Consider the following 15,427-nt stretch of genomic DNA (forward strand, 5'->3'; position numbering starts at 1 on the left):
TCACATGTATTTCAATAAAGAAAAATACATTCTATAGCAGTCATTTTCAAGTATTTATTGTGGAATCCTGTACAGAAAATGTTTACAAACAGACTTAAAACTTCTGATGAGCTGAGGTTTACTTCATGAAGCTGAAGAAGTAGCCATTGCTTCTTCATAAGCTTGCAGGGCCAGCTGGATGTAACCTTCTCTCTGGGATTCAGTTTTCACAAATACCTGCAGCCATGGCAGGAGAGAGGTTAATGTAACAGCAGAGTCATCATGCCAGTGGCAGATGAGCCAGCCACAACTGCAATCCTGGTGCAGCTGTACGTATAGAGTTCAACAAAAACCCCAGCATGGCACGTACAACAGTTCTGGTTAAGTATCTGCTCCCTAAGGTAAGGAGAAATTTAACTACTCAATGGGGTTCTGCTGGTTAAAAGATCTTCTGCAGGTTACATAGAAGCAGAAAAGCTTACCTTGATCAGATCAACTCCTTGAAGTTTCTGTTCTTTAGCTTCCTTTGCTGACTGACATTCAGGGTGAAGCATATGATACAGTGTAATTAAACTTGTAGCATCATCCAGCCTAAACAAATAAAGGCTCATTTTAGCAACCTCTCTCAAGAGTATTTACAGAGAGTGTATTTTGTGATGTACTTTGCACAGCACAGGCTGTCAAAGTGCTGGTTCCACTGAGTATCCAGTCCCTGGAATACACAGGCAAGGACCTACATCTATCCCTCCTGCAGCTGAAGCCTGCTGGCCCACTCAGCAGTAATACAGCTGACATCCCTCTGAAAATACAATTAATTACCAATAATGACTGTTTAGTGGAACTTTCTAACACAGACTGCAATGACCAGTATGTTTTACAGTAGTAGCATTAGAAATCCTGTGACACAGAGCTCTCAGCTGAGTCTAAAACTAGTGAAGTGTATGGCAGGAAAAGACATTCCGAACTCTGTTTAAATTGGCCAGATACATGAATTTTCCTTTTACCAATCCAATTCTACACCAGGAACCTTCCTGATTTCTATATGCCCAAGTTAAAAAGCAAGATCTGACCACCTGTTCCAAATGTCTAACTGAAACAGCAGAAATTAAATGCCACTATCACTGCAACCTGGAGTTCTGATTGTACAAATTTCTCCCAGCTCCAGTGGCATTTTGAACTACTGAATATTGTTCACTTCAGGAAACTTTGAATAAATTTAGCACCATGTTTTATAGAAATTCATCCATTTAAAATGAAACCTTTTCTACATGTTCCTAAGCTACTTGGGAATTGCTCTAAAACCCAGAGTGTATCAACCTTATAAGCCAAAACTGAACTCAGTATGGAAATGCCAGGCTTTAAGATCAGAAGTGCTCAGAGCTGGAAGTGTTCTGACAATTACATGGGAAACAAAAACCCAAAAACCACAGAAGGCTAATTTCTGCAGAAACCTATATATACCCTACCACTTCATGGACTGCTACTGGTGCTCCTGTACAGCTAACAGTACCTACACAGCGCTGGCCTAAAACATCAGGTAAATGAGAACTTTCCTACATCTGACAGAAACACTGTTTTTATTGTCAAACAGCAGTAGTTGTTCTAAGGCGAGGCAGGATTACTGAGTGCCAGGCTGTACTTACAGGTCTCTGTGGATCATGTCTATGAGTAAGCCATCTGTCTTCTTCCTGCTGAGCAGGTACCACACCATGCCCCCGAAGTGCCTGGTAGAGCGCAGCAGGTCGTACTTGCCGTGCTTCTCAATGTCCTCGTAGGTGCGGTGGTGAACCTGCACACACACGGGCTTGTTTCATGGCAGAACTGCAGCCTGCTGACAGCTTTCCCCCTGTACCTCTCAGAGGTTTTAATCCTTTTCATTTCATTTAATCCTTTTCATTCACCCCTAAGGTGCAGGGGTAAGCCACATGCTGAACCACATGCCTGTTATAATTCAGGGTAACATGGGCGAGCCCAGTCCTTGGTACTTAGGCATAGACATCCTTATGGTAAAAGGAAGCTAAATCCTGTCTCTCCTGAATTTTTGGGGGGACAGGGACATAAGCTCTGGACCTTCTCTGCATCTATTCTTTCAGGAAAAAAATGCTGGAGCAAAAAGCTGTGAAACTCAGGAAAAAAAGTTACTTGAAAAATCACCTACTACAAGTTACTATTTCTCAAATCACTGAGAAAATTATAGTTTAAAGAGAAGTACACATTTTAAAAGCAAGTGTAGACTAACATTTACCAGCAGCTATAGCTACTAATCTTATTCTGCTAGAACTACATTTTTGTAGCTGGTCTTTGTCAAAAATAATACTTTGTGCATAGTGCTGTCTCTCAAAATGCACTTTGTCAGCTCCCTAGCTGGTCCTGCCAGCTCCTAAGCCAGCAGTCAGTGTGACTTCAGCAGCAGTGTTACCTGACAAGTGTTACCATCAATTCTGCTTTGATACCAAGAGTACCTGAATAAAGACTATTTATGTGTGTGCAGTACCTTTCTAGGCTGGTGAAAATTACTTGTGCAAAATCCTCTTTTACTAGTCTGCATTAAAAAACCCCAAAACTCATCACAAGGATAATCTATATGGGAAAATTGGAGCACATATGACCAACACCTTTGCTCCCTAGATATATATTTTTGTTTAGAAAATAAACCCTACAATTCTGCACTAGGATTTTTTTTGCTAGAAAAAATGGAAAGTGAACTCACTCTGATATAGTCAGGAGAATCTGGCTCAAACTGAGCGATGCACATGTTCAGGACATCTTCGTGACGGTCTTGCTGAAATACAGTCTGAAACAACAGTTTAGATTCATGGGTAGATTATGCAATCCCACCATCCCAACTTTCCAAAATCAGAACAGCAGAACAACTCTGTTCTGGATAACACAATGAGTAACCCCTTCACCAAAACACAATATGGACAGAAGCAAAGCAAGTGCCTTGATGACATTAATATAATGTTTCTTGATTTTTGATTCTGAAACACCAATTCACATTTCCAGATTAAATGTACAATTGTTTCTAGTATGACACAGGATTCACCGGGCCTAACCCGGAACTTTGTTTCAAGTATTTTAACCAGGTTACAACGAAAGGCAATTGTTCAAAACAGAATTCAAGCAGCTAAACACACCCATGCAGAATGGTTATTCTGAGTTACTCTGCACAGAGAGCAGAGTTTCACTATCAGACTGCAGTGAAGTAGAAGTGCTCAGTTTCAAAGCCAAGCAGAGCTTACCCCAAGGTTCTCATCCTTGAATAACGTTGGGGGAATCACCCTGCGCCCTTCCTTTGGGAAGAATATCTGGATCATCCTGTCTCGTTCCTCCCAGGTGGCTTTGCGTAACACCCCGTTTGGTTCTCTAACTACAATGAAACGTTCCTGCAAATGAGGTAAAAACCAAACATTGTCCAAAGCCTTCTCTCTTCATAGCCAGAACCATCCTAAAAAAGCCCTCATTTGTCAAAGTCCTTCTATTCCTAAAGTCATCCTAATAACACCAGTTTCTAACTGACTGTTGCCATATGCCAGATTCATCATTTCTGCCTTACTACCTGCTGAGTAAGTGCTGCTTTTGCACCTCGGTTTTACTGTCTGACAACTGTGCATGTGCCAATACTGAAAGCCATGGCTCTGGGAAGCTTAGAGATAACATGACTCACACCCAGACAGCGAGTTAGCCTGATTTTATCATTTAATAACCCATACAAAATTAGGAATGCAAGTGTTGTGCACTTCTGTACCTTTTTTCCAGAGGTAGGCTAGAATCAAGTAAGAGCAAGTGCAAGGCAAAAAATACAACAAATTAAACAATATACTCAGATCTGGTCACAAGCATAACTGCCTTAGGGTGGCAAATGGGAAAGTTTGTTGGACAGAAAAGTTTTCAGTATGGTTATTGGGGGTTGGGTTTTTCTTTCCTTGTTACTTGTGGAACTTTTGATGCCTGGGTGCTTGAGACAGCGGGAGGGGGAACTCTGGTTTCTGGGAGTTTTCTTTCGGCAGGACAGATACTGTGACAATAGAGGCAGGTAAAAGACAGGGCTGGGGAGGACGGCCAGGCTGTCCCTTACTGCAGGGACAATCAATTCACCGGGTTTTTGTTCGCCGTGTTATACACACTAGTAAAAAACTGTTATTCCCATATCTTTGCCTGAGTTCCCCTTAATTTTAAAATTATAATAACTCAGAGGGAGGGGTTTTACATTCTGCATTCCAGTGGAGGCTCCTGTCTTCCCTAGGAGACACCTGTCTTTCAAACCAAGACAATGGTGCAGCAGGAGAATAAACAGCAGTTTCCCGCAGGAAGCTCTCAGACAGAGTAACAGATGGAAGACTGGGCAGTACATTTCACAGGATCACCACTATATGCACGTTTGAACCATGAAGGGTTCTTGGAATCAGAACTTGGTTAAGAATTTTTCTAGCCTCTTATTACTGGTACTTAAAGACAACTGAGATGTTTCATTACACAAAGGAAACTTTACCCTTACACTCCCCAATTCCATTAGACTTTCTTTACAGCTTTCCTGGGAACTCATTCATCATTTCCACAGCTTTCCACCAGACCTTTGCAAGCGTGGAGTAGTTCCATCTTACAAAGGAATCCAATCCTACAAAAAGCTTCTAGGAGCATGGAAGAACTCAGCACTCCTAGCATATCACAACCACCTGCTTATAAAATAATTAACTACCTAGCACACAGCTTTCCCATGCTCGCTTTTGAGTAGCAGAATGTAATTTATGATTACCAGTTAGAAGCAGGTATTTGGAAACACATTTTTCTCTACTGCCTTGTACCAGACTGACTCCTCAGCCCTTTTGCAAACTGATCCATCTACATTTGCATTAAAGCTTATTTTGAGAACAAATTAATAATGTTGATCACGTTACTTACACGATGTGGAATGGAGTAACTTAAATCTGTAAACACATATTTTGCAGTTTCGGTTCCTTCAAGGACTTTGTCTTCTGCTAAGACATCATCAATTGGCTCTCGTTCATTCAAAACAGGAGGCATGATTAGTTTTGTTTTAGCTTCCTCAATGGCTTTTCTTGTGGCCTTGTAGAGGGGGAAAAAAAAGTAGTTTAATTTCACAATTAAAAATATCACCCTATTGGAAAGATAATATACAATTTGGGGACAAATATTTTCATTTAGAGAAGCTTGATTTTTTTAATTCTGCAGTTGAGAAAAAATGAGACATCAATTCCACCTCTGGGTAGGTGAACTTCATGTAAACAATTTACCACCACTAAAACCTGGACAAAATGCTGGAGCAAGTTACGAAACTACAAAGAACAAACTATTGCAAACACCAAGTTTATTTCAGGTGTTTTTCCATGGCAAATTTCCTCCAAAGCACAAACTCCAACAGTTTGTATATAGCTTTAATTGTGGCTACAGCAGAACTGGCTTAAGTCAAGCCCTTTGTAAGCCTGAATGAAGTCAGACCAAGAGAGAGGGGGGAAAAAGCAGTCAAAGGATTCCCAGGGCTATAACTTAAATATCAGATGAAGGTATTTGACAGAGTTAGGAAGCATAACAGGCTAATAAACTGTCACTCAAGGAAAAAAAAAAATCAGATTTCCTTCCATCTTCCATCAAAATTGCACAAAACTGGACAAATCAAGCTAATACAAGTGAACAAACACTGATTTACACTGCTTTAGGGAATAATCTGAAACAAAGAGAAGAAACCATAATGTTTTCAAACGCAGCAGTAAGGAAGGCAGAAATATGGGCTATTAGAGGCATTTTGCTAAAATCAACACTTATTTCCGAAGGAAGCAGAGCAGCCTACCTCTTCCAGCTGAGCTTCGGTCATCAGCTTGTAGTGGGGCGGCTTGAGGCCCTTTTTCACAGGCCGGAACACCTTGTGCAGGTCGAGTCCCGTCATTTTGTACAACAGCGTCTGAACCGCTTCGTCCGTGAAGGCGGGCTTGGGCTGGGCGGCCCTTCCCTCTGCGGGAGAGGACACACGCTGTTACCGGAGGGTGAGGGGACCGCCAGGGTCACCGAGGGGACACCCCCTGCCCTCACGTCTCCGTCTGCCCCACACCCGCCCCGACCCGCATCCCTCCCCAGGGGGACCGCGGCCGCCCAGCAACACGCGGGGCGGCTGGACCCCGAGGCCGGGGCAGCCGGGAGCGCTTCGGGGGTGCCCCCGGGTCCCCTCGCGTACCGCCCGCCTCCGCCGCCAGCGCCCGCCGCGCGGGGAGCGCCCAGAGCGCCCGCAGCCGCGCGGGCACCAACGCCGGCCCCCGAGCCCCCAGCGCCGCCATCTTCGCTCCCGCCCCTTCCCGCCCCGCGGCGCGCCGGGAAATGGAGTCACGGAGCGGCGGAGCAGCCCGAGCGGGCAGGGACTCACCGGGACCAGGGAGCCCGACTCCTCGTGGCCCTCCACAGGAGAGACACCCTGTGCCAAGAGTCACATCGTGTGCCCGGAGTCGCACCCTGTGCCTGAAAGCTTTGTCCAAATGCTTCTTGAACTCAGACAAGCTTGATACTGTGACCACTGCCCTGCAGAGCCTGTTCCAGTGCCCAGCCACTCTGGGTGCAAAACCTTTTCGTGATATCCAACCCAAAACCTCCCCTGACACAGCTTCAGGCCGTTCTCTCGGGTCCTGTCAGTGGTCGCCAGAGAGCAGAGATCAGTGCCTGCCCCTCATGAGGAAGCTGTAGAGTGCTGTGAGGTGTCCCCTGAGTCTGCTCCCGGCGCCGGGAAGACACGCGGTCCCCTAGCACTGTCCCCGCGGCAAAGGCAAGAACCTTGCTGCTCCAAGCGCTCCCAGCGCTTTAATTTGTGCCATTAAAGCGCTGCCGAGGGCCTGACGAGGGCGGGGAGCTCATTCTGCGGCTGTGGCACGAGCCCGGGGTGCCCGGCTCCCTCAGCCGCCCCGGGCGCGGAGCAGGGCTGCGGGCTCCCTTCCTTAGCGGGGATACTCCGTAGTAGGAAAAACGGTGGAATTGAGGCCACCGTGCGGGATTAAAGCGCTGTTGACCCGCGGGAGCGGAGGGCTGCGAGCGGCAGCGGGCGCGTTGCCCGCTGTGAGGGGCAGCTCCCGGCCCCGCGGCCGGGCAGGCTGCCCCAGAGGGAGGAACACGCTGGGAATTCGCCCATTGCACCCACCGGGCTCTGTCTGTGCCACTCCGGCCCTGCGTGGTGCCCTGAGGCGCCCGTACTGTGCGGGGCACGGGCCTCGTCAGCCCGGCCCCGGCTTCGCTGCCGCGGGTAGTGAGGAATTGCTGCCCTCATGTTCAGGGAGCTTTAACGCTTTTGTGAAGGAAGGAAAATACATAACTGCTCTTAACCATAAAACAAAAATTAGCTTTATACTCAATAATTGTGACATATCGGCTCTAATGTCTGTGAAGAGGGAATATTGACTTATTATAACTGGGCTCCTTTCAGGAGGTTGCAAGTTTATTATGACTTGAAGTTTATTTATTCTAGTTGGTCTGTATATCTTCTATTGTGAATTCCAGTCTTACAGACTGTGCTTAGGGAGGTGTGAAACAGAATTTGATCTTAAAAGTCTCTTCCAGTCTTGATTATTCTGTGATTCTCTTATTAGCAGGCAAGTCTCTGTCCAAGAGTCCTGAACACCTCAAGTTCCAGAATATCAAAGCCACCCATCGGCCCAAGCTGGCTCCTGCCTTCCCATTGAAACAGGAAAGACTTATCTCCGGGAGGGGCAACACAAGCAAGGTGCTTATGTTCTGTAGATCTCCAAATGTTTTAAACTTTGGAGGATTGTTCATTGCCTTGCCAGAATAAAGTCCAAGTTATGCTACTTTTGAAAATGATGATTGAAGTCTGGGAGAAAATGGAGGCTTTTTAACATATATTGGTTTTAGTTAAAATAAAGTTAGTTATCAGCTTTAAAAAGTGTATTATTTCTTATAATTGATTTTTTTTTATTGGGGAGTATTCCTGTTTTTCTCAGCCTTATATCCAAACACGTGCTCTGGGTTGAATTTATTATTCAGGCTTTTCAATATCCTGGCTTTGTCGGGAAGGTTGCAGGAGGATATGTTCTTCTCATATTTGCTTTGCTACAACTAAGTTGAAATTACTGGGTATTGCAGAGGGCAAATTAAACCCTTAATATTATTTTAATGTAATTTTGTGCAGAATGTATTTAAATAATGCTAAGAAAATGAAAAATAATTCTGATGAAATGGAGAAGGTGTTGTTTCTCAATTCTTGCATGGAAGATCTCTGGAGTGAGAGCTATACCCTATAAGGGAATTGGGAAGTTATTTGGCGACGTGCCTAAAAGCCACTTCAGACCTGTTCATGAGTTTGGATGGCAAGCCAACGTCCATTTTAATTCACAGAAGTGCTTAGAAAAACAACAGAATTTATTGGGCAATATCCAGGAGAGGTTAAATTCACATTCAGTCTGTGCTGGAGTAGTAACAGCTGCTGTGAGGATTAACCTTTTTGGCTGGTGGGATGAAAGGAAATATTAACTAACTATACTGTAGATGGAAGTATAGCAGGTTAACATAATTATAAAGTAGGATCATTTATAATGGGTAGGTTGGTTATATTGTATTGTGGATTAAATTTGTACTGAAGTAACAGCTTTAAGTAGGATATTTTATTTTGATGTAGTTAAAAATGTAACACCAGCTTGAAGAATCAGTGGTGTAAAAATTAATAATGAAATAAAGAATCTTTCCTTTTTGAGCTTTTGTTGTTATTTTCAGTGTATCCCAGGACAGTTGGCTGTTGGAAAGTTGCAACCATCTGATGATGGGTGAATGTCCCTGTTGAAACCCATTGGTGGTCCAAGTCTGGATTCTACTGGGAAAGTGTCTTTACAAAATCACCTGCACAGTTGGCATTAATTTCCTTTTCACTGACAGTTTCAGGAGAGCAAAAGGATCAGATGGCTGCTGAGAGTGCACCAGTTGGTTGACATCTCAGGGAAAGAGGAGGCAAATGAGGAGCTTAGGAGCTTGTGTTGTTGCTTTGCCTATTTAATTGATAAAATAAGGGGCTGTAGTTTACTAGTCTTCCTGAGCCATAAATATGCCAAATTAGTAGTGAGAAGTTGTTTGGAATGAAGAATTCTTTCTTGGAAAAAATACAGAGAAAAATACAAAAAGTCAGGTTTGGTAACTGTGCATCTAATTGTTATATGAAGAACACAGAGTGAACCCAGTCAGGCTGTGCATGTGTTCACAGTTGATGCTGTGACCTTTTTAGAGTTAATAGCTGGTTCTCTTGATCCTGATAAGAAAAAGCCTGGCAATGCTGTGGAACATTTTTTTGAAGGACACAATGGACCAGGTTGGAAGCTCTTTTTACTAAACCTACATGGATTAGTCTGAAGATAAACTATTTTTTCCAGAGACGGTGTAGAGTGCTGACATAGGAGAGATGACACAAACCTTGTTATATCTTCCAAGTAGTTTTTAGATGAACTAAATACTACACGTTTTGGTTTCACCACGTATATTGAGGGAGTTGTATTTTTTGCTAAAATTGTTGGAGTTGTCATTTTCAGTAGGATTGCCTGTTTTCAGAGCTGCCCACAGGTGCTGGAGCTCAGCTGCAGCATTCCCACCCTGTGTGCCAGCTGCCTTGTGCTGCTGCAGACATCCCCAGGGAGAGGGCCTGAGGAAACGTGATGCGAGCGGCTCCCAAAGCTGCACCTTCGGTGCTGTCACTTTTCGCAGGTGCTCCTAGTCAGCAGAGGTTGGAGACCAAATGCCCCTCAAGGTTTTATTTGTGCCGGTACTATTTGACATCTGTGTTCCCAATTCGAAGGGGAAATGACAAAGCAGGAAGGATTATCCTTGCTTTTTATTTTCCGTTTTCAGCCTTGTTTCAGCCACGCTTGCCCTGCACTCTGTGCTGTGTTCCTGTGGGCCACGGCGGGGCAGGAGCGAGGGCTTAGAGCAAGGGGAGTGCCTGAGGAGCTGCAGCGGGTAATGTAAATAAACTGTTTTCATTAATGACCCACATTTGCCTCTGTCTCACATAAAGCTGCCATAATCTCACTTTAATAATGATGAATTAGATACACACAAAGACTGTCTCCAGTAGTTGAGATTACATACATTATTTATAGTAGGGATATAAATCCCACTTCAGTTTATATTGTTTTCTTTGCTACACTATAAGGGCTTGAGCCAAAGCCCATTAAAGTCTTTTCCTAACATCAGCGGGCTCTGAATTAGGAGTCCCAATTTTTCAAATTAATTTTATTATTCCTTTCTCCTCTTGTAATACTTATCTTTTAAAAATAGTTATCAAGGAAAGAAATAATAGTATGTGTTCAGTATTATTGAAAGTAAGATATGGTTTCAGTAATTGAATCTCAATACTCAATAGTTTTTAACCTCCCTCTACATTCCATCACTATTTCAAGTCCTGTTCTTCTGAATCCAAGCACTTGCCAGGGCACTGTGAACTAAATCTGGTGTGCAGCACAAACTGTTATATATGGGCAGGTGGGATGTGTCTGATCCCTTTGTTTTCATAGGAGAAGGAAGAGCAATAATCCTGGCAGATTTGTTCATTTGTTTTGTTCTTTGGGCACAGGAAAATTAGGAGAGGATAGCACCTATGGTTAATTACCATATTTTCCTTCCCTCCTGTTGCTAGCACAAGTAGTCAAACCTTGTTCTCATAATTGTACTTTTGTATGGTTTTCACTGAAACATGACACCTGGGGAAATCTTCTGCAACCAAAACTGCCCAAATTTAACCTAGACGTGCATTGTGTGTATTGCCTGGCCTGTTGTTAAAAATTTCATAAAAATCTAAATCCCATGTGTCTGCTAGTTACACCTTGTCATGTTTTGTCATCCTTACAAAGAAGCCTGGAGGTCTGGTTTTCCTGCTTTTTTTAACCCAAGTTTCATCTGGGCTATTGTCTCATTTTATGGTTTTTAATTTAATTATTTTATCAATTAATTTACCTGGCAAAAGAGCACATCCTCCTAGTTATAAACTGTTTTAATACCACTCAATAGTAACTGCCAAGTTTTGTTTCTTCTAGCCTGTTCTTGATTTTATTAATGGGCAACCACTTCACTCTCAATTGCCTCAGAAGGTGAATATATTTTTCTGCTTGTGACTTGTAACAGTTAACTACATTAATTTTTTACTCCAAAACTGGTTTGATTTCTATTTTTTTAAATTTTTTTTCCAGTTTAAAGAGCAGTTACTTCACACCAACCATCTTGTTGCTTAGTGATGCCAAGAAACTACTCTTGTCTGCATGCCATTCCCTTTTCAAGTTCTTTTTCCCTCTCAGACTCATCTGTCTGGGATTCTTTTACAATTTCACTTCTCCTTTTATGCAATTATTTTTCTTTAAGTCTCTTAATTGTTCTTCATAGTACCCCTAAGCCTTCCTCTCTTCATATTACTTTTAATTCATCTGGATTTATTAGGAGTTGTTTTGTCACCTTGATTCTTCTTTTGTCTTTTCCCAATTGAATTTTTTGTGGAAATAGCTCCTGTAATTTGCTATTTAACAGTCTGCACTTTTTAATTTACTTGGTTGCTCTTGATAAGGGCAATGTGTACCTTTGGCTTGCTATCATATATATAAATAGCATGCATGATAGGGCCAACATTTTTAACTATATCATACCAATGTCACACTATTTAAAACAGAATCACCTCTCTTCTAAAGGTGGCATTGGAAATCTCTTTGTGTGTTTGGTTTTTTCCTTCTGTTTTTTTCTTATTCTTTCCTTTGGATCCAGACTGTAATACAAATTAAATTTGCTTAGGCAAACCCACTGTGCATTTTAAAAAGTCATTTTAAAGACAGAATCCTGGGGGTCTGACAGAAAAGCTAAACCAGCTGTGCTCTCCAGGACAAACAACACATAAATCTACACTATCTTTTCTTCAGGATCAAATAAGTGAAAGAAAAGCCTCAGAAAGTAAAAGATATTTTTATCTCACAGAAGCAGAGCTAAAAGAATTTTGTGTCAGTTAAAATCTTAGCCATTCCTGTTAGACTCCTAAAGTCCAACATTTTTTTCATTTTCATTTTAAGCAGAAGCATTTTCATTTGCTAATAAAACAGTTCTATTTACCTGTTTGATATGAAGGTTGTCTTTAGGTCCAGGAAAAAATGGTTATTCAGCTCTTTAGTGAAGAGCCAGTCTCACAAGAACACTTTCCAGTTGTGTTTGTTTTAGCTGATTTGCTTAAGTAGAAAGGAAGCAAGAAAATTCTAGAAACCGAAACAGAAATATAATTAATTTGGTCAAATAGTTACCATATAGTAAATATAGTTACCATATAGTAAATTCTAGAAACCAGAACAGAAATATAATTAATTTGGTCAAATAGTTACCAGTATTTTCCACATTTATTTCCAAGTCAACCTCTTGACATTTATTAGGTTCCTCACTGGAGCTAATAGGAAGGCTCCCATCCATTTTTGGACAAACTGTCTGATTGGACAACAAGATGTCGCCAGATGATTTCCAGAAAAGCCATGACAAAAAGTGATTCAGCTGGTGCTATCCCTGCTGTATTTGGGACAAAATACATATGTATGCTCTTCACAAATTGTTTTAAACCTGTGCACTGCGGAAGCAATTGTATTTATGCTTCTGGGAGTTTTCAGAGAGTGTTTCTGGGTAGAGCCTGCATTTCCACAGGGCTTTCTCCTGCATGGCCTGCATGCTGCCCATGGCATCCTGCAGAAATGGAATGGGCACTAACAGATGTCAGGGTTTGTAAACTGGGGTAGAACAAGTGCTGGCATTTTGTGAAGGCACATATTTCATATCTTAATAAATTATGTAGCTGAGCATTTGGAGGCATCTAGTAGTGGTTTTGTTAAATGCTTTAAGGGAAATAAAAAGCCAGCAGACAGCCAAGCATGGCAGTTGAAATATTAGTGACAGAAACATAAAACACAGGCCTGACTCTGCCCTGTGCACAGTGCAGTGTCCCCATTGTCAGAGAGATGGATAACTGTGGGATGCACAGAGCAGGGAATTCTTTCATTGTTGGAGAAGGGGATAAAAAACAACCCTCCAGCAAGCAAGTAGACTGAAAATTAAAGAGTGAAAAGTGCTAGAAGTCCAAGTGTTTTTGTCTGGTTAGATATTTTTATTTATTTAATTTTTTTACAAGTGCACAGGAAAAGGTAATGTCTTGGTCTTCCCTTTTATTTACCCATTCCTGGGCAGGCTGTCTGTGATTCCTCCCTTTATACCCACTCCAAATACACATATTATATCTTTTAGTAAACACCTTCAGTATATTATCCAAGTGAAAACAATTAATCAATTTTCTTTTTGATTATTGAGCTGAGTCGAATCACAGAGGGACCCACTGAGTTCCAGACCCTCTGAAGGAAAAAATGGAAGCAGAATCTTCCCACTTTGTCAGCAGCAAACCTCCTCCATATTGTCACAGATTTCATGTAATTGCAGCCTCAAGATGCAATTTTTTATCTGCCCAAAACTGATCTCAGACTTTCCTGTCCCTTCTGTTCAAACCCACCCTAAAACATTTTGTTCTTCGTAACAGTCACTAAACAGAGTCAATAATTTTCTTGTGAATTTTGATTAAAAGCACAGTAGTTTGTGACACAGAAATTCAGGATATGACTCTAAAAGGGAGCTTAAATGGAAAAGCAAACTGGATTCCATCCCTTTTGAGTCTCTGCAGCAGCATGGACCTCTCCTAAACCTAACAAGGTATTTTACTGAGATGCAGCCAAACCAAGGGTACTTCACAGGAGAGTTTGGCAGCACTGAGACAATTTCACTTCTGTAGGGAGGCAGGGGAGTTTTCAATTGATACGTACAAATTAAGAGAGTGTTGCTTGGAGGGTTTTGTGTACCAGTCCAAAGTTAACTGTACAATTTTATGCACATTTCTGCCTGAAGGACTGAATATTTACCCTTAAAGCAGAGCATAATTTGAATTAGTTGTTCACTCTTTCCCCTCCTCTTTTCCTCTCTCTTTTTTTTCATTGTAGACCAAATAAAACTTCTTCTAAATGCTGATACAATACGTGCAATTTACTATAGTCTCTAAATATTATTCTATTTCCTACTAGTGATAGTTCCACATTGCTTATAGTCAGACATTCTTTTGCTTTCTCTTCGTAATTTCCTCAGTCCTACTCAAACCCCCCCTCCGCCACAACTAACAAAAAAAATCTTCCTTGTCGTCTGTTAGAAGCGACTGCCTTATCATATAGTACTGCAGCTGTGAAAAACAAAACTGATCCGTGTTTGTTATTGTGAACTAATTTGGAATATCCTTTCCAAGTTCTTGCTGTCGCTGCGGGTGTGGCCTCGGGCGCTAGATGGCAATGTGGCTGTGCGACATCCCGGGAACGGCAGCAGCGAAAGTCTCAACACGTGAGAGAATCCTCATGTTTCAAAAATATTTGTAATATTGCCTTCTTATTATGAAAACAATTATAATGTGTAAATGCTCCTTTTTTGCAGTCTAAAGGCTTTACAAACTTTCTGTTTCCTGCATTATGACTACAGGGGGAACATTTCTTAATGAGTTAGACTGGTGAGTACAACATTTACCCATTTTTTGGTCTACTGTAAAGCTGTCCGATTGATTATCTATCAAAAGGCAGAATTTTCAGTTCCTGGTATCATCAGCGTGTTCCTTACCATGAAAGAGGAAGGAGGAATGACAGGATGTTGCCCTCCCCTCTCTCCTCAAATGACCTTTTACTTGGTGTCAGTGCAATGATGAGAATGAACATTTTAAAACTCAGGTAAAAGCAAAAGGTGCTAAGTGGCAATAGCAACCTTATACTCCTATTCTGAGCTACAGAGTCATCCTGAAGGCAACCAGTGCAGCAGCTGTTACTCTGTCAGTGTTTGAATGCTTTTGGATGACTTCAAAAGACATGGCTTCAAAGCCACTGATCTTACACAACTGACAATTGTTGAAGGGCCCGATCCTGCACAGTCTCTCTAGAAAATACTGTTTGTGTTTTGAAGAATGAAGCTGATGGGAATTATGCTGAACCCTTGCAGTGTGTTGCTACTTTTCCGTGTCATAACCTACCTCTGTTGCACTGCTTTAGGTCTCCCTCCTGACCAGCCTGTGTGGGTCACTTTTTATCAAGTTTAGCTGGTGCCCTGTGTTTGTCAGGCTCAATGATCTCACTTTGCAGACAGGCAGGCAGAAATAATTTGTTGAGGAATTTTTCATGGAGTGTATTATTCCTGTTCAGACAAGGGGGAAACCTGGAATGGTGAGGGCCCACCATGGCTGTCAGAGGTGGGCATTCTGCCTAAGGCACCCCGGAATGGTTGATTGCCCCTGCACTGGAGTGCTCTTCATGGGGCAGGAAGGGTTTGTGTCTGCAGGTATGCCTGCCTCTGCATCCAGGAGGGTGAAAAGGCTGTTTCAGCTGTGCTCTGATGGAATTGAATGGACATCCATGGCCTGTGGTTCCTGTTG

General features: G+C 42.3%; 1 protein-coding gene across 1 annotated transcript; it reads right to left on the reverse strand.

Annotated features, from left to right (window-relative positions):
- Nucleotides 1-40: 40 nt before the first annotated feature.
- MRPS22 (mitochondrial ribosomal protein S22) lies at nt 41-6,281 on the reverse strand. The gene is made up of 8 exons (XM_041416241.1): nt 6,170-6,281; nt 5,789-5,949; nt 4,882-5,046; nt 3,222-3,365; nt 2,690-2,773; nt 1,623-1,768; nt 462-570; nt 41-216 (listed from the first exon to the last, which is right to left on the reverse strand). Exons 1-8 carry the CDS (start codon nt 6,267-6,269, stop codon nt 124-126), a joined length of 1,002 nt encoding a protein of 333 aa, XP_041272175.1. The 5' UTR covers nt 6,270-6,281; the 3' UTR covers nt 41-123.
- Nucleotides 6,282-15,427: the final 9,146 nt, after the last annotated feature.

The sequence above is a fragment of the Onychostruthus taczanowskii genome, unplaced genomic scaffold (genome assembly GCF_017590055.1).
Source record: "Onychostruthus taczanowskii isolate IOZ18803 unplaced genomic scaffold, ASM1759005v1 scaffold51, whole genome shotgun sequence".
Taxonomy (NCBI): Eukaryota; Metazoa; Chordata; class Aves; order Passeriformes; family Passeridae; genus Onychostruthus; species Onychostruthus taczanowskii.

Coding starts and splice junctions, on each gene's coding strand:
- MRPS22 (XM_041416241.1), bottom strand. CDS start 6,269: ATGGCGGCGCTGGGGGCTCGGGGGCCGGCGTTGGTGCCCGCGCGGCTG. Junction 3,366..4,881: donor GTTACTCCATTCCACATCGT/GTAAGTAACGTG, acceptor CCTCATTTGCAG/GAACGTTTCATTGTAGTTAG. Junction 2,774..3,221: donor TCAAGGATGAGAACCTTGGG/GTAAGCTCTGCT, acceptor CTGTTGTTTCAG/ACTGTATTTCAGCAAGACCG.